Source organism: Canis lupus, chromosome 26, assembly GCF_003254725.2.
Source record: "Canis lupus dingo isolate Sandy chromosome 26, ASM325472v2, whole genome shotgun sequence".
In the NCBI taxonomy this organism is placed as follows: Eukaryota; Metazoa; Chordata; class Mammalia; order Carnivora; family Canidae; genus Canis; species Canis lupus.
The window spans coordinates 24,653,852-24,678,574 of record NC_064268.1 but is presented as its reverse complement, the minus strand read 5'-3'; the positions used below and the strand labels follow the sequence as shown (position 1 = coordinate 24,678,574).

Below are 24,723 nucleotides of genomic sequence, written 5' to 3'. Positions count from 1 at the left end.
TTAAGGTGTAGTACCTACTGTTAATGATACCATCTTCTGCTTCAAATACAGAGTAGAAATGCTTTGGGCTGTTCCACTATTCAGATCCACATTCTTCTTTGAATGGACAGACTGCTCTTAGAGTATACATTCTTGGTGCTGTTCCTCCTTTGCTCCTGTATCTTGCCACTAATTCCTTATTCAGTGTTATTACCTGCCAGTTGAACAGGGTATAAAAGGAGACACTCATAACATTCAGTTTGATGCTGACCAGTGTTAATCATACATGTTAGATCTACCAGCTAAAGAGTTGGCATTGGATTATCTGAGTTTAATTTCATGTGTGCTTTTCATTGCCTTGACTAGTTATAAATTGGCACCATTTTAGTCATCAGTGTCTGTAGGGATCTTCAGAGGAGTCCACCCTGATCTGTAGCAGATGGGCGGTTAGTTACAGTGATACAGCCATGGTTATGTCTTTGCTTTACAACCATTAAAAAAATAGACAAGCACCTGAAGTGGATGGATTTAAGTAATTCTAGCCTTCTTGGAAAGAATCAGTTGCAGGACTGAAGTCCAGCCTCTGAGAAAAGAGGAAGTAGAATTTAAATCCTAGATTGAAGTCAGTAGTCAGATAGTCAGATTTAAGTATACAGAGATCTCATTTGATAACTTCATAGATATTTTTCAAAAATTGAGTTGAGAGGTAACCTCTAACAGGTGGCATTTCAGTGACCTATTTTGCTACAAACTTCTTAAGCTAACATAAAGATGCATATTGGGAAGGGAGAATCATGGTAAGAAAAATCATACAGTATGATGTTTTAGCCGTTCAGAAAACCTAGCTAACTGGAAGTTCTTAGAGGGGGTCGGCTGGCAATACCATAGATAGTGTCTCCTTTTTTTTTTTTTTTTATTTTATTTAATTAATTTATTTATTTTTATGATAGTCACACACAGAGAGAGAGAGAGAGAGGCAGAGACACAGGCAGAGGGAGAAGCAGGCTCCATGCACCGGGAGCCCGATGTGGGATTCGATCCCGGGTCTCCAGGATCGCGCCCTGGGTCAAAGGCAGGCGCCAAACCGCTGCGCCACCCAGGGATCCCGATAGTGTCTTCTAATTGCTGTTTACTACCTGTTTCAATTTCACGTCATCTTGAAAAGTTGGGATCCAGGGCTATTGCCCCCATGAGTATCCTCTCCTACTTGCTCATTGTGGGAACTTCTAGCTAGATAAGGAATCGGTCATTTTACAACTGGAACCTTTAACATAGAAATTTGTGGATAGGACCTTTGATTCAGGAAAGGGTGCTATGAATGGAGGCTGGCTTAAGGGCAGCCTGCCCAAGCATGTGGCAGTTTGATTCAGGATTCCCAGTAGTCCCACTGGACAAGGACAAACCCAACCCTGAGTGACAGGTGCAGGACACCTTCCCTTGTCCTCTCAAGAGAAGTAGTGAAGAGGAGAGGATAAGGGGCATGGAGACCCACTACTGCCTGGTTTAGGATCCCCTACTTTACCACTTACTTACTCTGTGTGGCCTTCAGCCATACACTTAGCTTCTCTGATTCTCATCTTCTTCCTTTGTAGAATGTGGGTGGAGTAGTATCTACTTCATAGGATTTTATCTTATTTAAAGGTCTTATTTGAGTGAGAATAAGCAGTAGGAAGGAGAGAGAGAGAGAAGCAGACTCCCTGCTGAGCAAGAAGCCTGATCTCAGGACCCAGAGATCATGACCTGAGTTGAAGGTAGACGCTTAACCAATTGAGCCACCCAGGCATCCCAACCTCATAGAATTTTTGTGGGGAATAAATGAGAAAATGCACACCAAGCGCTTAGAAAAGTGGCTGGCATACGGTAAGTGCTGAAAACTGTTTATGATGTAGAAATGATACAGCCTTCTTTAGATACCAACTTTAGATCAAGATGCTTATTTTTTAAATGTCACAGTAACCATTTAGATTTTAATATGAAACTAGTGGGACACCCGAGTGGCTCAGTGGTTGAACGTCTGCCTTCGGCTCAGGGCCTGATCCCAGGATCCAGGATTGAGTCCCACGTCAGGCTCCCTGCAAGGAGACTGCTTTTCCCTCTGCCTATGTCTCTGCCTCTCTCTCTGTGTCTCTCATGAATAAATAAATCTTTAAAATAATAATAATAATATGAAACTAGAAAGCCCTATTGAATATGTAATGCTACTACCCTGAAAATGGTTTTCCTAAATTTCTTCTAGTGTTTACCTACTTAACATTTTATATTGTTTTTATGAGTTGTATAAACACATTTAAAAGCCAAAGTTTATTTTTATTGTGTTGGCCAGATCAACAGAGAAAACACTTTTTTCCCCGTTTCCATTTCCTTAGTTTCAGATCTTTTAATAGAAGAAAGTCTTTGCATCAAATCAGCCACCGTTAGATGCTTAGATGAATCCAGGTGTGAAATTCTGCTTAACAGTTCTGCAGGATCGTTCAAATTCTGATCTCTCTATAAGAGCTGTTCTAAATGGTGCCCATAGCAACAAACATTAATGGGGGATGGTATAATGTATCCCATGTACTCTCTATGTTGTTAGTTCACCATTGCATTGGCTATCATCTGAGGGTACCATTACCCTGTTGTGATCTATTTTTAACAGCTTTCTAATCCTTTCAGAAAAGTCGTCTGACTCAGCAGAATGAATATCTGGTCAGTCAGCAACCATCTAAGAGCTTGATGACCAACCCCAATGCTACTGGGTGTGTGGAGGGTGGGGACTGGGATAGGAGGTCAAAGGCAGATGACCCAACCCAAACACTGCTCTGGGGACATTTGCCTTCTTTAGGAAGAGCCGGGCGCGCGCGCGCGCGCGCACACACACACACACACACACACAGAGGTAAGGTACTAGGTCATTCCTAGAGTGCTTTGACTACTAAGAATGAAATAAAACTTTGGGTTTTTTACAAAACATCTGTGAATTTTTTAAAAGTTGAGCTTTTTACTCTTATGAATTGAATTCAACTTACAAAGGTAAAGAATATTTCCCTTTCATCTTATGTGAGTGACTCATGTGAAATTCTTTTATAGTGTCAGAATGTCATCAGAATGCATAGCTGCTTCTCCGTGGAATTTCTGCAACAGGAAACTGGATGTGGATTTTAACCACTGTTGTTTTGGGCTTATAGTCAGATTCATTTCCTTTCTACTTTAATACTAATCACTAAAAGTGGGTGTACATATTAGTAGGTCCCAAATAGATTGTTTTGGGAGCCTCGACAAATTTTCTTTTAAGGAAGGCTGCTAAAACTAAGAAAATGTTTATACTTTTTTTGGCTGTGTTGCTCTTGGGCAATTAGTAGTTTATTCTTACCTAGTCAGGTTTTAAAACCTGTGCAAAAAATAAGGTTTCAGATATTAACTCTTTTCTTGTCAAGATGGTGATTGTAGTGAATTTTTTTTTATAATTAGTAAGTTCCTGTGGGTTCTTAGAACTCTACACAAGGGTAATCTATTCCCTTCTGGACTATTCATAGGGAAGGAGCATTCCCAGCTCAGTGGGCATGTTCCATGTATTTTGCCTTTAGCCAAAGTTGAAGGTTTTCTTTGAAAATATCCCAAAGGGGTGCTTTTTCAGGAATATTGCTTCTTTTAAGTGCTCTTGATATGATGGCAAGTTCAGGAACACTTCTCTTGAGAGACTGGAGAGCCATGAGGCTGGGGCCAAGAGTAATCTGCATATGCTAGATACAGAGCCTGGCAACAGGAAATGTTTCAAAAGCTATGAAAAGAGCAATTTTTGTATTAGTGCATAGTTTCTCTATTCCCCACTTATGTGGGGAACCTTCTTAGCCTGGGATATCATCTTAAGCAATTTCAGACATTGATGAAAGGTAACAGATTTAACTCTCTAAACCCCATAAAGAGGGCCTCTCATTGTCCCTAAATGTCCAAGTGGACTTTGGGCCACATTTCAGAAACATACATTTAAAACCCTGCTTCTTACCCTCTGTGGGGTCCATTGGAGATTTCTTGAAGGTATGAATACTCACTGCAGAAATTGCAGAAATGCACAAGTTTTTTGCATATGGTTTCGTTGAAGCCATGAAATTGGTTTAAGAAGCTCTGCTTTCAAGAATAGTAAGTATAGTTTTACCTAGATGTTTAAAGTTATTCCCAGCAGCTTTTACTATTCAAGAACTATTGTTTTCCCAGTTGTCAGTGTGTTACCAAAGAAAATGGCTCTTTATCCTCTATAAACAGGTGGGCTGTTTCAGCCATTAGCACTTCGTTGGCAGCACCATTTGTGCTGCTGGCATGGTTAATGCCAGTGTGTACAACTGGCTACCTCCTCTACCCTGTGCTTTTTTTTTTTTTTTTTTAATTTTTTTTTTAATTTTTATTTATTTATGATAGTCACAGAGAGAGAGAGAGAGAGAGGCAGAGACAGGCAGAGGGAGAAGCAGGCTCCATGCACCGGGAGCCTGATGTGGGATTCGATCCGGGGTCTCCAGGATCGCGCCCTGGGCCAAAGGCAGGTGCCAAACCGCTGCGCCACCCAGGGATCCCTACCCTGTGCTTTTATAGGCCTGTTGTACAATCAATTGCTGGGATGTTTATTCATATCTACTATATGCCAAACATATAAAGTCAACAAATAAAACAGGAATAATATGGGAGGGTAAAAAAATAAAAACATTTTTACCAACTGAGCAACTCCTGTCTGAGGGTTGTTAGCATTCATCAATCTATGATTAGAGCAGTAAGTCTGTAAGAAAAATTAAATAAAATACTAACCTCTGGTAACAATACCTTATAGTTTACTTAAAAATAATTTTTATTACAACAAAAAAAATAATTTTTTTAAAGATTTATTTATTTATGATAGACACAGAGAGAGAGAGAGAGGCAGAGACACAGGCAGAGGGAGAAGCAGGCTCCATGCCGGAAGCCCAACGTGGGACTCGATCCCGGGACTCCAGGATCGCGCCCTGGGCCAAAGGCAGGCGCCAAACCACTGAACCACCCAGGGAATCCCAAAAAATAATTTTTATTAAGATATAGTTCATATAAAATTCGCCTCTTTAAAAGTGTACCATTCAGTGGTGGTCAGTAAATTTACGAAGTTATACAGCCATTACTATTCTCTAATTCTAGAATATTTTCATCACCTCAAACTCTGTACCCATTAGTAGTCACTCCTGTTATCCCCTTTCCCCAGCCTCTGGCAGGCATTAATCTACTTTTTGACTCCAGGGATTTACCTTTTCCAAACTTTGCGTTTAGAATCGTAGTGTACATGGCCTTTTTTGTCTGGCTTCTTTCACTTAACATCATGTTTTCAAGGTTTGTATTATAGCATATATCAGCACTTTATTCCTTTTTGTTGCCAAATAATCTATTGTATGGGTTTATCACATTTTGTTGATCAGTTGATGGGCATACAGGGTTGTTCCCTTTTTTTTTTTTTTTTTTTTTTTTTTGCTATTGTGAATAGTGCCGCTATGAGCATTTGTGTGGACTTAATTTTTTCAGTTCCTTTTGATATATACCTAGGAATGGAATTGCTGGGTAATAGAGTAAAATGTGCTTAACTTTTTGAGAAATTGCCCCTTTTTCCACAGGAGCTACACTGTTTTACATTCCCATTAACCATGCACAAAGGTTCCGGTTTTCTCTACATCCTTGTCCATATTTGTTATTTTCCCCTTTTTTTATTTTTTTTAATTTTTTACTTTAAAGATTTTATTTATTCATGAGAGACAAAGAGGCAGAGACATAGGCAGAAGGAGAAGCAGGCTCCATGCAGGAAGCCTGATGTGGGGCTCGATCCCAGGATTCCAGGATCACACCCTGAGCCAAAGGCAGATGCTCAACCACTGAGCCACCCAGTCCCCCTTTTTTCTAATAGCCATCTTTGTACACATGAAGTGGCATCTCACTGTGGTTTTGACTTGTATTTCCTTAATGACTAATGATTTTGAATATCTTTGATGTGCTTGCTGGCCATTTTTGTGTATCTTCTTTGGAGAAAAATCTATTGAAATCTTTTACCTGTTTGTAAATTGGGTTGTTTTGCTGTGTTTTTGAGTTGTACACGTTCTCTCCATATTCTAGACACCAGACCCTGATTTGTAAATATTTTTTCCTGTTCTGTGGGTTGGCTTTTCACTTTCTTGATAGTCACTTGAAGAACAAAAGTTCATAAACTTAAAAGTCCACCATATCTTTTTTTTTTTCGTTTGGTTGCTTATGCTTTTTCAGTGTCCCAGTTAAGAAACATTGCTTATTCTGAGGTCATGAACTTTTTACACCTGCATTTTCTTCTAGGAGTTTTATACTTAGAACTCTTATGTCTAGGTCTTTGAAATCTTTCTAGTTCATTTTTGTATATAGTATGAGGTAGAAGTAAACTTTATTTTTTTAGAACAGTGTGAGATTTGTAGAAAACATGGGAACATAGTAGAGTTTTCCCTATTAATAGATGATATATGTTACAGTTAGCAATGTTGATACATTGTTATTAACTAAAGTTCACATTTTATTCACCTGTCCTTAGTTTTTGCCTAATGTTCTTTTTCTGTCCCAGGATCTCGTTTGGGATTCCACATTAAATAGAATTGTCATTTCTCCTTAGTCTCCCCATTTCCCTTTTTGTAAGACTGTTAACCCTTGTGAAAATATTTTTTTTGGTCCCCATGAATAGAAGAACATTTGGTCATCCGTGTTTTATGGCTATGTTAAAATGTTAGTCTTTTCCAGTTGACTCCGAAATAAAATTGTTAGATTCAGCAAACAGGTGTAGTAGTAATAGAAGACACCCATCACCTGGGCTCTCTATTATCTTTGGGAGTTAAAAGATTCAAACAAAGCCTTATTATTTAGTAACTTTTATATATTGAGAGTATACATATTTAAGGTTAAAATATGTTGCTCTTGGTTTAATAGTATAATAAGGTTTCTTCATTTAATATTTGGATTTGAGGGTGGTAAGGAAAAGGGAATACAGCCATACCACCCTGAACGCACCCGATCTCGTCTGAAATAATCTTTGGGTTGCTTCTAATAGAAAATTGCTTTGCAATATTTTTTCCTGTAGTGTATGTATAAATATTTCCTATATTACAAGGTCCTTCCTGTTTCTACTGGAATATGTTTTAAGCCTTCCTGTCCTCAGGATTTCTGTATTGTAATATTTACTATCGTTATAACTACTGTTGGTCCAACTACCCTCCCTCCACCCTGCACCACTGACACTGTCCTGCAGATTTCACTGGACTCTCTTGACTAGTGATTTCTGGGTTTTAGGTCATTTGACAGTTTTTTGTTTTGTTTTCAGAATTTTGGGCAGTCTCTAGATACTTTCTTGTATTTGGAATTCTGTTTATCTCAGACTTCTAAATTTTTCTAGGTATTTCTTCCCAACTAAAAATGCATAATTCATAAATCCTTTAAAAAATGCAGATGATTAAAAAAATGCAGATGATTGATATGCTTGTTTTGAAACTAAAATGTCATCTGGTCCTAGGGCATTTTGATATCGGAAAATATTTAGATCCTTCAAATGTCTAAAGACACTGAGTAAACTCATGGCATGCTTATGTGCAATGATTCCTGTAGGCTAAGAGTAAATCTATTTGCTTATATTTATACTAAGATATGGGAATAGAGTAGCATTCTGCTGTGAGGCCTGTGATGGGGGTATCAAACAGACACCACAGTCACATACTTTTATGTGCAGCAGTTGTAGCATTTTATGCACTAAAGGGTTGGGAATTGCCTTTTATACTTTATTATGAAATTGTTGAAATGTAAATAACAGGAGGCCATGGCTTTTTGTGTCTATGCACATGTATGAGCAGATATGTGTAAACACATGTGTGTGTATGTGTATATGTATGCATGGGTAATTGCATGTATTTCCCAGCTCTGCTCAAAGGACTGAGAAGCAGATGAGGATATCTAGTTCCCAGACTTTGGTTTCTGTACCATTCTTCACTTAAAGGAACTCCAATTTCTCCAAGAAATGGCTGACAGTAGGGCTAGGATGAGTAAGATAAGACAGAGTGAGGAAGTGCTTTTTAAAAAATGATAGGGCATGTCCAGAGGACACAGGAACCACCTTGAAGAGGCTTGCAATTTAAACCCCCAAATAATTAAGGTTATGAATGAATTAGATACCACTGGAAAAACTAGGAATCTGTGAGCCCGTGCCAATAATAGGTAAATACATTGGGGGGAAGGGGGCGTTGTGTTTTCCCTCTCAGTGAAATGCCAACTGCTGACTAGTAAATATGGAGAGAGAGGCCTAGAATTGGGAAATCAGGATTGTTTGGGGCAAAATCCATCATTAGGTGCTAAATTCAGGGGAAATTTTGATGAAGATCCAGATATTTGTAGTCTCCCCCACGGATCACACACTAATTGCAAGTAGGAAAGTAGTAACTGAACATCAGAGAAACTGGAGAACAACCTGACCATTTGGTCAAAATCAGCATCACTACTAAAAGCTAGATGGATGTCATCGATGTCCAGAGGTGATGCTTGGAGATGGACTCAACATCTCTGAGGTTAGTATTCCGTGGATGCTTAGCCTCAGTGTAGTCATGAGGAAACATTAAACTGCAAATGAATAATGTTCTCTTGGGGGGCGGGGGGAGGGAAGTAGGCTGTATCCTTTGAAATGTCAATGTACTAAAACCTGAAAGAAATTGTGGAGATTGGGCAGCCCGGGGGGCTTAACGGTTTGGCGCCACCTTCGGCCCAGGGCGTGATCCTGGAGACCCGGGATCGAGTCCCGCGTCGGGCTCCCTGCATGGAGCCTGCTTCTCCCTCTGCCTGTCTCTGCCTCTCTCTCTCTCTCTGTGTCTCTCATGAATAAATAAATAAAATCTTTAAAAAGAAAAAAAAGAAATTGTAGAGATTCCAAAGAAATATGACAATATCTGATTCTAGACTGGATCCTTTGTTGGAGGCTAAAGCAATATAAAGGACATTGGGTCAGTTGACAAATCGGAATCTGGAGGGGTAGGTTAGGATAAAAGTAATATTAGTAACTAATTTTATAAAACTGGTAGCCCTTCTCAACCAGGTTCTACAAAAGTAAGCCCTTATGCCCTAAGATATATGTTGTATGTAATGGATTTGCTTCTCCTCTGTGCATCTACACTGATACTGGCCAAGTATAATCCTTGGAAGAATGGAAAACTAGTCACTCAAATTATTTTCTGTAGAGCTTAATTCTCTCATGAAATTGGACAAGAGACTATGAAAGAATACCCTCATTCTTGAGAAATAAGCACTGAAATATTTGGAGGTAAAGGACCATGACTTTTCACAATTTACTCTTCCTGTGGCTTTAGGGGGAAAAAAGGGGGGTATAGAGAGCCCAAATTCTGAAGTAAATGGGAGAAAATGTTAACAGGCAAATCAAAACAGGTAAATGGATGTTTTTGGTGCTTTGTTTTCTTGCAACTTTACATTTAAAAATCTATCTGCTTGTAAATTGGCATCTATTGCATTTAAGAATATTAAGATTAACTGGAGGTTTTATTTAAGCCTGAAGCTTCTATACCTCGATGAGCATTCAGTGTTGTAGACTCTATTTACGTTATTGGATGGTAAGCAATTTATGGGAGAATTGTGTTTTAGCAAGAAAAAGTGATCACTATGAAGTTATTTCCCAATTCTGCCTGAGGTGCTTCTTGTAAGAATCAAGAATTCTGGACTAAGTCAAAGTATAAATAAATAAGAACCGTGTAACATGCTTAAGATAGATAGTCCAGTCATTACAACAAATATAAGTTGAAAATATATGGCATGAGAAATATTTTTCAAAATTACCATTTGTTTTCTTTTTTTTTTTTTTTTTGGTTTCTTTTTGTAGGAGGAGCTCTTGGATATAAAAGAACGCCCTCATTCCAAACAAAGACCATCATGCCTCTCTGAAAAATATGACAGGTATGGGGGCAGGGGGAGGGGTATGCTCCTTCTAGTCAACTTCTTGTTACACCAAACTTGGTAATTTAGGAATTGTTTTGGAGTTTTTTGTTGGAATGATGAGTGGAGAGATTTCCGGGATAATGACTTTGGGCTCCTGCACAAATACATCACAGATAAACTGTGGACTAAGTAGCACGTTACTGCATTGTCTTCATCAGTTTTATTATTAATTAGCTTTTAAACTATTCAAAAAGTTGAGCTTCATGGGACTCTAAGGACAACTAAACCAACTCCCTTTCAATGAACTGATGATGGAACTAAAGTTGGAAAATGAGTTGGGAGCAGCCCGGGTGGCTCAGCGGTTTAGCGCCACCTTCAGCCCAGGGCATGATCCTGATCGAGTTCCACGTCAGGCTCCCTGCTTCTCCCTCTGCCTGTGTCTCTGCCTTTCTCTCTCTCTCTCTCTGTGTCTCTCATGAATAAATAAATAAAATCTTTAAAAAAAAAAAAAAAAGAAAGAAAAGAAGTTGGTCAGAGGCACATAGTCAAAAAGGAGGATTAAGACTTGAACACAGGAGTCCCTCCAGGCACATAGTCAAAAACACAGGAGTCCCTTCGGGGTCTCTGCTGGCGGTAGTAGTATTTGCACTGTTCTTTGAGGTTCCTTCAAGGGCCTGCCCTGCGTTGGCTGATCAGGAGGTTTCTGAGCCTTGTGGCATTACTCCATCCCACTCCCTACCCCTAGCCAAAAAACCCATTCAGCTATTCAGATTAGCTCTTTTGCATCTTGGGCTGCTTTATAAGAGGTTAGAAGGCTTTGGTTTGAGAAGAATAGAGCTAAATTATGGTCTGAAAATCTTTACAATAACCCTATATTGCACTCGTTATGGTCACCTTAAGACTTTAAGGTTATTTCTTAAATATCAAGGTAGATGGTTCATATGGCCCACATTTTTAACATATAAAGTGTATTATATTTAATTTCTTAGCTGAATAGGACATACTATTTTTATTTGTATATCTTCTCTTCAAAAGGTTGCTAAGTCTCAATTCTTCACCACTTTCATTCCCCTGATGAAGATGGTATTTGAATAATGGCTGTTCCAGTTGGTTAGGATTTTTTCATGAGTCTCAGATAAGCTGGGAGTTTTTTGTTTATTTTTCATAAAACTGTCCATCTTTTTTATGCTTCAAGTTGAATTTTCTTGTTACAACTATTTCTTCTTGGCATAAAATAAAATTTATTAGGGTACACATATCCACTTTTATTCTGAAATGGAGACATGCTATTAATAGTAATGAAAAATAAGAGGAAAGAGCTTCCCATCCCAGTATTTCTCTTCTCAGAATTAAAATTTGATTCTTAAATTCCAGGTAATCCTCACAACCACACCAGAAGATGGGTAATATCTCCTTTATTGTGAGGAGTTTGAGATTGAGAGGTTGACTCAATTATTCCAGAAATGTTTAGTCGGTAGGGACGCCTGGGTGGGTCAGCGGTTCAGCATCTATGTTTGGATCAGGGCATGGTCCCAGAGCCCCAGGATCAAGTCCCACATCGGACTTCCCGCATGGAGCCTGCTTTTCCCTCTGCCTGTGTTGTGTCTCTGTCTCTGTCTCTCTGTTTTTCATAAATAAATAAAATCCTAAAAAATGTTTAGTCAGTACCTGCTGCTTTGTGGCAAATACTGTGTCAGATGCTATCAAATACTGCCTTAATGGAGCATTGGTCTGTGGAAGGATACAAATACTCAAGAGTTTATCATTACCATCATTACAGGCTGTGAAGGACAAGTACAGAGTACCCTAATAGTGTTTAGCACAGCCTGATCTGATCTGGGGGTTGTGAAGTCCTTTCAAAAGAAGAGTTCAAGGATATAGCTTATTAACTTGTCCAGGATGTCCCTGGTGGTGACGGCAAAACTAGAATTCCATCTCAGATCATCGGACTCTAGAACTTCTGCTCTGCGCACTCTGCCACCTTATTATTAGGGAGTAACAAAATAGAACCCATATCACACATTTTTTTTATTTTATTACATTTTTTAATGATAAATATGAATCTTACCAAACAAAGTTATTGAAATGTATCTCACTGGAAAGTATTTATGTTGCTGCTTTTACTTATACACTTGCTATTTGACTCTTACAAACACAACTTGAGATTGTGAGATGGCAAAAAAAAAATGAGATATCAAAAAAATCCATGTTAAAATGAATTTAGAGTATCCTCAACTGAAAACACCTGGACATTGCACTATTCTGTTGAAAGTCTCCACCCAATCCTATTCTTTTTTTTTTTTTTGAGGTTAAAAATTTTTTTTAATTTATTTTTTATAGGTGTTCAATTTACCAACATACAGAATAACCCCCAGTGCCCATCACCCATTCACTCCCACCCCCCGCCCTCCTCCCCTTCTACCACCCCTAGTTCGTTTCCCAGAGTTAGCAGTCTTTACGTTCTGTCTCCCTTTCTGATATTTCCCACACATTTCTTCTCCCTTCCCTTATATTCCCTTTCACTATTATTTATATTCCCCACATGAATGAGAACATATAATGTTTGTCCTTTTCCGACTGACTTACTTCACTCAGCCACATCACACATTTTTATGTTCTTGAGTGCTGTCTGTTCTGCCTGTGGGGAAAAACAGACTATGCATAGAAATTCTGGAAAAGTAAAATATCAAGCATTCCAGGAGCTACTTCAAGTGAGAGCTTTTTCTCCCTCCTGTATACTAATCTTCAGTCAACTGGTTTTTTTTTCCTTCAGTAACCCAGCCAATATTCATGGAGCATCTTCTTTCTGTAGGACAGGCATGGTTACTATACTCCCCATGCACCCCAGGGTTTGTGGTCTCATGTTTCATTCATACACAAACCACAGACTCACCTTTGACTATTGGTGTTGTATGAAAAACAACAAAATATTATTGGATTAATACAGATCTTCCTCAGCATACGGTAGGGTATGTTCCAGTAAACCCATCATAAGTTGAAAATATTTAGTCAAAAATGCATTTAATACATCTGGCCTGTTGAACATCATAGCTTACCCTAGCTATCTTAAAAGTGCTCAGAACACTTAGACTAGCCTACTGTTGGGCAAAATCACCCTAACACAAAGCCTATTTTATAATAGTGTTGAATATCTTATAACTTACTGAATACTGTATTGAAAGTAAAACACAGAATAGTTGGGTACAGAATGGTGTGGTTTACCCTTGGGTTCTCAGTGGCCGATTGGGAGCTACAGCTCACGGCCATTGTGCAGCATCACGAGAGGTTATTGTATCAGATGTTGATAGCCTGGGAAAAGATCAAACTTTCAAAATTCAAAGCACATTTTCTTTTTCTTTCTTTTTTTTTTTAAGATTTATTTATTTATGATAGAGAGGCAGAGACACAGGAGGAGGGAGAAGCAGGCTCCATGCCAGGAGCCCGACGTGGGACTCGATCTCAGGACTCCAGGATCGTGCCCTGCGCCAAAGGCAGGCACTAAACCGCTGAGCCACCAGGGATCCCCCAAAGCACATTTTCAAAAAAAAAAAAAAAAAAAAATACAGTTTCTACTGAATGTGTACCTTTGCAAGGTAGAACCGTCTTGAGTTAAACCACTGTAAGTGGGAACCCCGGGTGGTGCAGCGGTTTAGCGCCTGCCTTTGGCCCAGGGCGCGATCCTGGAGATCCGGGATCGAATCCCACGTCGGGCTCCCGGTGCATGGAGCCTGCTTCTCCCTGTGCCTGTGTCTCTGCCTCTCTCTCTCTGTGTGACTATAAATAAATAAATAATTTTTAAAAATTAAAAAATAAATATAAATAAATAAATAAAAAATAAACCACTGTAAGTCAGGGACTGTCTGTAGCTCTTTGTTTTCATCTTAAAAGAGATAACCATTCTGATGGCAACCACAAGTGTTATATTGGAAAGGGGTTTCCATAACTTACTACCTAAAGAAATTTAGGAATTAGACCACGTATGTGGTTCCTGGGTGCTAACTGTTGGTACCTTTTGATTTGTAGTGACGGTGTCTGGGACCCTGAAAAGTGGCATGCCTCTCTCTACCCAGCTTCAGGGCGGAACTCGCCAGTGGAAAGTCTGAAGAAAGAGTTGGATGCAGAGCGGCCTTCTCTTGTGCGCAGAATAGCAGGTGAGAGGTAGAAGTTGAGGCAGCGGTTTTGGAGAGCAAAGTTAAGTCGGAGACCAGTTTTGGAATTGCAGATTTCTTTGTCACTGGTTTCGTTCTTCACTGAGAGTTTTATCAGAGAAATGACATTCAGAGAAAATGTCGTTCTTCGCTGAGAGTTTTATCAGAGAAATGACATTCAGAGAAAATGTCATTATCAGGAAACTGATTTATCAATCTGCTACGTAGAGAAAAATCAGCTTTCCTATATAGAGCAGTGGCAAGTAGATAGCATTAGACTGTATGCTTTGGAATTAAAAGTAGTGCTGTCCCTCATTGATAGCAGAAACAGAGTAAGAATATGATAAGGGAGCATGGTAGTGAGCATAAGGCTGTGCTAGAAATCCAGTTATGCTTAGTCTCATATGTGAAACTAGTTCTCTGGTATAAATCTAACAATTCTTGGGCAGCCCTGGTGACTCAGCGGTTTACCTCCACCTTTGGCCCAGGGCGTGATCCTGGAGACCCGGGATCGAGTCCCACATCGAGCTCCTTGAATGGAGCTTGCTTCTCCCTCTGCCCGTGTCTCTGCCTCCCTCTCTCTCTCTCTCTACCTCTCATGAATAAATAAAAAATCTTTAAAAATAAATAAATAAATAACAATTCTTAATAGTGGATTATGGTCTGAATACATGGTTTGGATATGGTTTGAAACTGGGCTCAAATTTGGTTTTCCATACTTTTTCCCATTTCAGCCAGAAAAGAGGGGTGCTTCGGTGGCTCAGTCAGTTGTCTGCCTTCAGCTCAGGTCATAATGCCAGGGTCCTGGGATTGAGCCTCACATCAGGCTCTCTGCCCAGCTGGGAGCCTGCTTCTCCCTCTCCCTCTGCTTCTCTGCCTACTTAACTTGTGTGTGCCCATATGTGCTGTCTCCCTCTCTCTGTGTCAAGTAAAAATCTTAAAAAAAAAAAAAAAAAAAAGAAAATGTGAAGTGGAGGACTAGCAGTATAGAAGTTAGTCAAGGAACTTATTGCAAGAACTTTTTTTGAGATAAGAGGAAAACCCATTATAAAACAAATTTGGGACTGGGCAAAGAAGATAGGGGTGACTCTAGTTTGAGATAGAAGATCCTTCTATACAATCTTACAGTACACTTAGTGCAGTGATATCCCTCGAGCAGAGAATTTATTTTAGGAGAATCATTAAAGATGTGCTCAGAGATTTTATTAAATGATGAAAACTAGTAAGCAAACTCAATGTCTAGGGGTAGAAATGGGTTACGTAGACTTTGGTATGTCCATATGTAGAAATATTAAGTTGTTCAGCTGTAAATTAAGAACTCGCCCATACTGTGTCTTGTTTTTGGAAAACATGGAGACATGGTGTGAAAATTCTGGAAAAGTACATAGCATTTTAGTTACTGTTTCTGGTGAAAAGTTTGAAGGAATTTTCTCACTTGGACTTCAGTTTTCTGGTTTTTCTAGGAAAGATTTTTGTGTGGTGACAGGTTTGATTTTCTCATATCTTTATTGAAGTATAATTGACAATAGACTACACATAATGTGTACCATTTGATGTTTTGATAGATGCATACACCTCTGGAACCATTACCATGATCAAAGCAATAAGCTTTTCCATCACCCCCAAAAGTTCCCTGGTACCTCTGAATCCCTCCTCATACTCCCCCCACACACACACCCCCGCCCCCATTCGCCTGCAGGCAAGCATTGATTTGCCTTCTGTCGCTACAAATTAGTTTACATTTACTAGAATTCAATATAAGTGGAATCCTACAGTGTGCACCCTTTGGGTGGCTTCTTTCACTCAGTAGTTTTAAGATTTGGTCATGATGTTGGTTGTATAAATAGTTCATTTTTATTGCCTAGTAGTAGTCTGTTTTATGAATTTGCCACGGATTATCCATGTATCCTGTTAATGGACATTTGGGTTGTTTCTAGGTTTTTTTTTTTTTTTTTTTTAATTTTTATTTACTTATGATAGTCACAGAGAGAGAGAGAGGCAGAGACACAGGCCGAGGGAGAAGCAGGCTCCATGCACCGGGAGCCCGACGTGGGACTCGATCCCGGGTCTCCAGGATCGCGCCCTGGGCCAAAGGCAGGCGCTAAACCGCTATGCCACCCAGGGATCCCTGTTTCTAGCTTTTGACTACTAACCGAAACTGCTATGAACATTCATGTATAAGTCTCTATATGGGTGTATACTTTCTTTTCTCTTGAGTTAATACCTAAGGGTAGAATGGCCGAGTCCTATAGTAAATGTATGTTTAACGTTTTGAGAAACTGCCAAGCTGTTTTCCAACATGGTTATACCACTTTACATTTCCACCAGCAATGTATGAACAATGTATGAAGGTTCACTCATTCTGCATCCTTGTCACCACTTGGAATGATCAGTCTGAGATTTTAGCCAATCTATTAGATGTGTAATAGTATCATGGTTTAATTTGCATTTCCCTAATGGCTAATAATGTTGAGTATCTTTTCTTATGCCTGTTTGCCATCCATATATCCTCTAGTCTCTGTTCAAAGCATTTGTCCACTTTTTTTTTTTTTTTAAAGATTTTATTTATTCAAGAGAGACACAGAAAGGCAGAGACATAGCAAAGGGAGAAGCAGGCTTCCCATGGGGAGCTTGATCAATCCCATGACTCCGGGATCACAACCTAAGCCAAATGCAGATGCTCAACCATTGAGCCAACCAAGTGTCCCTGTCCATTTTTTAATCCGATTGTGTTTTAATTTTGAAGAGTTTTTATATGTACCTGATACAGGTCCTTCCTTTATCAGATATACTTTGAAATATTTTCTTCCAGTCTATGGCTTGTTTTTGCATTCTTAGAAGAGTATCTTTCAGGGGCACCTGGGTGCTCAGTAATTTAAGCATCTGCCTATGGCTCAGGTCATGAATGATCTCAGGGTACAGGGATGGAGCCCTGCATGACATTCCCTGCTCAGCAGAGAGTCTGCTTCTCTTTCTCCCTCTACTGTTTTCCTTCCTTATGCGTGCATGTGCACGCGCTTGCTCTGTTTCTGTCTCTCTCTCTCTGTCTCTCTCTCTCTGTCTCTCTCTCTCTGTCAAATAAAATCCTTGAAAGATCTCATTTTGCTTTAGATTTTATTTTGCTTTAGATCTTATTTTGCTTTTTAAAGAAGTTTTAAATTTTGATCAAGCCCAGTTTTTTCATTTAATATATTGTGGTCATGGTGTTGTGCCTAAGAAAACTCTGCTTAACCCAGTGTCACAAAGATTTCCTCCTTTATTTTCTTCTAGAAGTTTTATATCATTTAGATCTATGATCTATTTTGCATTTTGTATGTGGTACCAGGTATCAATTCAAGTTCATTTTCTTTTTTTTTTTAAGATTTTATTTATTTATTCATGAGAGACACAGAGAGGCGAGGGTAAGCAGGCTCCTTGTGGGGAGCCTGATGTGTGGGACTCAATCCCAGGACCCCAGGATCACAACCTGAGCCAAAGGCAGACACTCAAACACTGAGCCACCCAGGGGCTCCTCAAGTTCATTTTCTTGCATGTGGATATCCACCTGTTAAATACCATTTTTTGAAGAAACACTTCAGCTTTTTAGGTAGTTATTTTTTCCAAATACACCTACTATAATTGGCAAATTATTTTTCTAGTAATTATGTAGATAAGGCCTTAGTCAAAAATAAAGGGATTATGGAGACCAATCATGGAAAATCATTTATTATGAAGTACATTTATTGCTCCAGAGAGAAAAAGCAAAAGACTCAGTCTTACTTAAATATGCACATTATTCTGTACCTGTTTCAGTGGTGACTCTTCCAAAACCCTCATCACCACTAATCATGGACATACTACCAAGAAAGGAAAAGTACCCTGCTGGTTTGCTTAACTTTCTCTTTCTGGTGTTTTTCCAGATCCACGAGAGCGCGTGAAAGAAGATGACTTAGATGTTGTTCTCAGCCCACAAAGACGAAGCTTTGGAGGGGGCTGCCACGTGACGGCTGCTGTTAGTTCCCGGCACTCAGGAAGCCCGTTGGAAAAAGAAAATGATGGGCTTCGCCTGCTTGGCGGACGAAGGATTGGCAGTGGGAGGATAATCTCTGCTCGGACCTTTGAGAAGGATCACCGTCTTAGTGATAAGGAGCTGCGGGACTTGAGAGACAGAGACCGAGAGAGAGACTATAAGGACAAGCGATTCAGGGTTTGTCTTCTAGATCTTTTCACCCCACATGTGCTTAGGGACTTCATATGCACTTCATTTCTAGCAGGTTATTTTGAGATGCCAGATGAACACAGCCCATTCTTCAGCCAGATAAAGAGGCTCAGAGTGCTGGGGGCAGGGAGGGGCTCCATGTCTGCAGCATAGTATCTGCAGTATCAATCGTAGTATCAATTGACCATTACCTAACACATCAAGACCTTGACTCAGGTTGAAACGCCTTAAGTAGAACCTGTTTTTTTATCTTGCATTGTGTACTTTTCCAGAGGGAGTTTGGGGATAGTAAGCGTGTCTTTGGTGAGCGAAGAAGAAATGATTCCTACACAGAAGAAGAACCAGAATGGTTCTCAGCTGGACCCACAAGTCAATCTGAAACCATTGAGCTGACTGGCTTTGATGATAAGATACTGGAAGAAGATCACAAGGGGAGAAAGAGAACAAGGCGAAGGACGGCCTCCGTGAAGGAAGGTAAGCAAAAACTTTGAGAGGGAAGCTTACTCTTCTAATATGAGATGTGCTTCTAATTGTCTTAATTATGCACTTAGGAATAACTGTACCAATTGCTAGGAAGTGTCAGGTGAATTTACTAGGTGTGTATTACATCCTCAACTTGTTCTGCCTGCAGTGCTAAACAGAGAAGTCTCACGTTGCCCTGTAAGAGCACTGTGTACACAAAAGGGTTCCCTAGAGATCAGAAAAGTGGTAGAAATAGTGAAGGAGTCTCATTAATTGAGAACTGGGCACAGTGCTAAGTGTTTTGGCTGTATAATCCTTCTAACAGCCCTGTGAGGCAGGTACTTTTGTGGTTGAGTGAATGGAGACTCAAGAGGCTTGAGGGACTTGTCTGTGGACACTGAGGAAGTAATTAGTCAAGTTGGGAGTTGAACAAGTCCTTTTGTACTTCAGAGCCCACCTTCTTCACCGTGGTTTTAGAACTTCCTACATGTGTTGTTTGTGACTTGGCTTCTAGACTCCGTTAGCTATGAGATGTGGTGGGATATCTCCTTATCAAACTGAAAAAGCCAGAGCTACTATGTGAGAGGTGACTGATACAGAGCTGGGGGCCCACTACTCATTTTCAGGGCAGTAGCCTGGCTTTAGGGTGGCCAGTCTTGGGCTGATGATCCTGAGAAGTGGTAGTGAAGAGCCAGGCTGGCTAGCGTGAGTTTGAGTATTGGAGTTCTGCTTACCAAATGTATAATCTTTGCTAAAACTCTTGATAGGGGGCTTGGTTCTTTGTAAGGTGAAGATAGTGCCTACTTCATAATATCAAGGGTTACTTTTAGCATTAAAGTTCAGATGTGAACATGAGAGCTTAGTTTCTTGTGGGCACTTCTTGAGTAAATTCTAGTTCTCTTCAGCTTTCAGATTTAGTTGGAAAACACCTTTTGGCCGATACTAGTCAACAAAAGTAGAAAACTGTTTTAATATAAGTGTTTAATCAGTGCCACCTTAAAATTATGAGGCTAAAATATATTTAAGCAGAAAGTGAGCTAGTGGAATTTATTTAGGGAAAAGAGAGAAATCACTTGCCCCCCCCCTTTTTTTTTAAGTATCTTTAAGACACAATAGACATCATCATTATCTTTATGCTGTTACACATTGTTCCCTGGGGTGATGCAGAAGAGTGATGGGTAACTTGCGAGATATTTCTCTTAAATAGCATTTGAGACATGCCTTTGTGTCATTCTCAGGCTAAAGCAGTACCAGCCAAGCATGGTCTTTTCACATAATGATAAAGATAAGGCTGCTGCTGGGTATGTGAGGGGAAGGCACATGTTTTTCTCAACTGAGGTGTAATCTAAATTTCACCCATTCATATTATATCAACAAGTGGATGAGCCAAATGGTGTGATAATGTCCCCTCCTTATCTTATACACACAGAGACAGACCTGGAAAGAGGGGACAACCTAAGACCCTGTCACATGGATTTCATGGCAGAGTCTCAAGTGAAATCCAGGGGCCCTAGCTCACTCACCCCAATAGTTAATTGCAGACGGTCCACAGGCTATTTTAGCAAGTGTATTTAGGATAAACCAGTATCCCATTATTTCATCTTGGCTACAAGAATGAAAGGGGGGGGGGGGATGAGTGCTTTTTAGTCCATTTTTGTATCTGTATTCTAACTTTCAATGGAATTTTTTTTTAAGAGCGAGTGGGGCCAGGACAAGGGGCAGAGTCAGAGAATCTCAAGTAGACACCCCGCCAAGCATGGAGCCCAACTCAGGGCTTGATCTCACAACCCCAGGATCATGACCTGAGCCGAAATCAAAGCGTTAGACGCTTAACCTACTGAACTACCCAAGCACCCCTCTGTGGAATTTTTTTATGTAGCCATTCTCTGCAGGTACATCCTAGTGCTGAGAGTATAGCAGTAAACAAAGCAAACCTATTCCTTTCCTGTATGATTTTAAGAACGATGTGTAATGAACTACTCACTCTACATGGGGCCCAGTGCTAGGTGATGTATAAATGGTAATAAAACAATTTGAATATGCATTAACACATGTAACCAGGGAAAAAAAGAAGTCAGATATGGTTAAAACCCTCCATTGATTGAAAAGAACATTTTAGGAGTGCCTAGGTGGCTCAGTCAGTTAAGTGTCTGACTCTTGATTTTTGGCTGAGGTCATAATCTCAGGGTTGTGAAATCGTGCCCTGTGTTGGGCATGGAGCCTGCTTAAGATTCTCTCTCTCTCCCTTTGCCCCTCCTTGCACAGCTCGCATGTTTTCGGTCTTAAAAAAAAAAAAAAAAAAATTGTGTTCTCTCTAATGAAAGTATGTGGGCCTTCTGAACGTGATAAAACTTCCCCTTAGTTCTCTTTCCTGGGTCTCTACCTTTTGAGTGTATTATCATAAATGGCCAGTTGTGTTTGTCTGCCAGTACACATCCCTACCCACTTAGACCCATTCTCAGTTGACAGGCCCCCATCTGCTTTCCAGAGCTTGACAGTGGCATAAAATTGCATATAGAACACTGCTACAGCTTGCAAAAGCTATTTATCTGTTGAGATGTTCCACATTAACACAAAATAAGAGGAATAGAAGATATATTAAAGTTTCTTTTGCAAATGTATGAGCCAAATACAGACCCTCATTTCCACCTTTCATTCTTAAGTTGGGACCCAAAACAGCAGCAAAATGTTCCTCATCAGTTTAAGGTGGGCAGGCAGCTTCAGCCAGGTAAAGTGGGTCAGGGAGAAACAGTGTTCTAGTGGACAAGAATACACACTGGGCATTGATCAGGCTATTGAAATGTTCATTTTTCCAGGACTCTGTTTCTTTGTAAAGTGAGGCTACTATCTCCACCAAAGCAGTCATTTTAGTTTAAATGTCAGTCTTTACTCAGCCATTAGAAATGACAAATACCCATCATTTGCTTCAACGTGGATGGAACTGGATGGAGGGTATTATGCTGAGTGAAATAAGTCAATCGGAGAAGGACAAACATTATATGTTCTCATTCATTTGGGGAATATAAATAATAGTGAAAGGGAATAGAAGGGAAGGGAGAAGAAATGGGTAGTAAATATCAGAAAGGGACATATCAGAACATAAAGACTCCTAACTCTGGGAAACGAACTAGGGGTGGTGGAAGGGGAGGAGGGTGGTGGGTGGGGGTGAATGGGTGACGGGCACTGAGGGGGGCACTTGACGGGATGAGCACTGGGTGTTATTCTGTATGTTGGCAAATTGAACACCAATAAAAAATTTATTATTTATAAATAAATAAATAAATAAATAAATAATAAACAAACGTAAATGTCAGTCTTTAAGGAATAGTATCTGCTTCTATTTGGCAGTAAGCATGTGCTAACCCAATGGAGAGACTGCTGATTGCCTTGTCCGTGGCTTACAAAGTTTGTCTTACTGGTTGCCCTAGGCTCCAGAAGGCTCAGGGTGGTTAAGTGGCAGCTGCCCCTGTGGAGGAATGGTGCTGCCTTAATACACACGGCATGGTGTAGAACGGTATTGATGCCATCTTAGGGTTGAAGTTTCTGCCATTTGGCTGGTATTGAGACAAGCCCTTTAGTCCTAGTCTCCTGCTTTGCTGTCTAGCTTTTGAAGCATTACTAGAATGAAAGCAACTGATAGCATTTAGCATCTCTTGGTCTGATTAATAACAAGACTGAGGGATCCCTGGGTGGCACAGCGGTTTAGCGCCTGCCTTTGGCCCAGGGCGCGATCCTGGAGACCCGGGATCGAATCCCATATCAGGCTCCTGGTGCATGGAGCCTGCTTCTCCCTCTGCCTATGTCTCTGCCTCTCTCGCTCTCTCTCTCTCTCTCTCTCTTTGTGACTATCATAAATAAATAAAAATTAAAAAAAAATAAAAAAATAACGAGACTGAGGTAACTACTGGGGACTTTTAAGAAGGGATGGGCCCAGGAGATGGTAATCCTTCCCTCCCCTCCCCTCTGCCACCGCGAAGGTCTTTCTTATCTGTTGTAGATCTTGAAACTACAGGCCGCTCTTACATAGGTGGTTTTGCAGAGTGACACTTTGGGAGTTCTGTTCTTCAAATCAAAAAGTCTAGTATCTTACAGTGCATTTATTTGAAAGAAAAACATTTTTTATCCCAAGGATTTTGCCTTTTGCCCATATTCCTGCTAAAACAAAGATCTTAGATTCCTTAAATGTTAACACTTGGTAGCTTCACTTACACCCTACCTTCATATCCTAACAATAACTGTGAATGATACTTGGTTTTAAATTTACCAGGCACTACAGAGTAAAACAAAACTGATTAGAGCAGATTACCTGTCTTCAGAGAGCTCAGTCTCACAAGACAATTACTACAATACAGTGTGATAAATACTCTGAGAGACAACGTACTCTGAGAGACAACATAAAGGTTATAAAGAAGGCAGTGATTAATTTTTCTGGGCATGGTAAAAACGAATAAGCAGGTCAGGCTTCCCAGAAGCTTTGCCTTGAAGTATGAGCTACAGCCAACCTGAAGGCAAGTGAAAATTGCCCTCATGCTAGATTTCACATGAATACCTTAGATTGCCAAACCCTGATTTAGAATGATAATGCAGATACACGGATGAAGGCAGGGGCAAATTAATTTGGTTCCATTTTTACGCAGTAAGAAACTTGCAGAAACTATCTTTTAAAAAAAAAAATCCCATTAGAAAAAGAATGTGCATCATCCTTCTTGCACTGTGCTGGCATTCTGGCTTGTTATTAAGGCTTTTTTCCTCCCTTAGCCATAGGAAAGGAATCGTGCTGTTGCATGCTGTATTGGCACACGAGGTCTGCTTTTAAAGTTGTCTGTGGCTCTTTTGCACATGTGATGATGGCTGAGGCCACACAATAAGTCTAGAGCGGTTCACTTGATCAGACTATTTTTGTCCTGGTTTTGCTTTCAGGCATAGTCGAGTGCAATGGAGGAGTGGCCGAAGAGGATGAGGTGGAGGTCATCCTCGCACAGGAGCCTGCTGCTGATCAGGAAGTGCCAAGGGACGCCGTCTTGCCTGAGCAGTCCCCAGGAGAATTTGACTTTAATGAGTTCTTTAACCTTGATAAAGTGCCAGGCTTGGCTTCGGTGAGTGTAGCAGCACACTTAACAAACGAGGTGGAGCAACTATGGTTAAATTTGACCTGAGTATTAAGTATCTTTTTAAAGTATTGTTTTGCTAGATGTTTGGGGAATTTTGGCTTTTATTCCTAAGTATCATTTGAGTTTTCGTGGCTTTGAGAGGCCTAGTGGAAATGACCAAGTGAGAATTCTGTACCAGTTACCTCTTTTTCTAGGCTGGTAGCGTTGGACTGAGAATTCTTCAGATGTGAAGAACATCATCTGCTTTTATTTTTAAGTAGTTAAGTATTTGTTTCTGTGGAGATGGATTTTTATAACTGGTGATTAGCATCATGCTGATCTGCATTCCTTGGGTAAGGTTGACTAGTTAAGTGGTAACTTTGTGGTGTGATGGTTCTGAAAACCTTTAGTGAAAAATACCTTGGAATACTATCAGTGTTGCTGTTAAACCGTTGAGGTCCAGTCTTTTCTCCACTTTCAAAGTAGAAACCGTAAGACATTCCAAATCTTCACTTGCTACCTGCCCTTGCGCCGCCTATATTCTCTTTGGTCCTTAGGGATTACTGTGGCCTCAACAGGTTGTAGAAAAGCTAGAACTCTGACCTGTGCATACAGAAATGAGATTGTTCTGTGGTTGTTGAAAGAATGCATAGAATCGTGATGAAACAATTTTTGGAGACATTTGGGGCACCTGCATGGCTCAGTCAGTTAAGCATCAGACTCTTGATTTTAGCTCAGGTCATGATCTCAGGATTGTGAGATTGAGCTCCACAAGGGGCTCCACACTGGGCATGGAACCTGCTTAAGATACCCTCTCTGCCCCTCCCCATCTCTCTCTCCCCCTTTAAAAAACAAAAAACCCACATTTGCCCAAAAAGCATCTCTGTTCTAGAGGTCCCAATTACAATACCAATTACAGCAAATA

General features: G+C 40.1%; 1 protein-coding gene across 11 annotated transcripts in view; it reads left to right on the top strand.

Annotated features, from left to right (window-relative positions):
- Window positions 1–24,723, top strand: part of EIF4ENIF1 (eukaryotic translation initiation factor 4E nuclear import factor 1) — a 47,998-nt gene that overhangs the window by 4,110 nt on the left and 19,165 nt on the right. For all 11 annotated transcript variants that reach the window (XM_049101847.1, XM_049101848.1, XM_049101849.1 and 8 more), the window contains exons 3-7: window positions 9,845–9,918; window positions 13,924–14,051; window positions 17,948–18,234; window positions 18,519–18,720; window positions 23,629–23,804. In XM_049101847.1, the coding sequence (XP_048957804.1) occupies window positions 9,845–9,918; window positions 13,924–14,051; window positions 17,948–18,234; window positions 18,519–18,720; window positions 23,629–23,804 (867 nt within the window). The remainder of the gene's footprint in view (window positions 1–9,844; window positions 9,919–13,923; window positions 14,052–17,947; window positions 18,235–18,518; window positions 18,721–23,628; window positions 23,805–24,723) is intronic.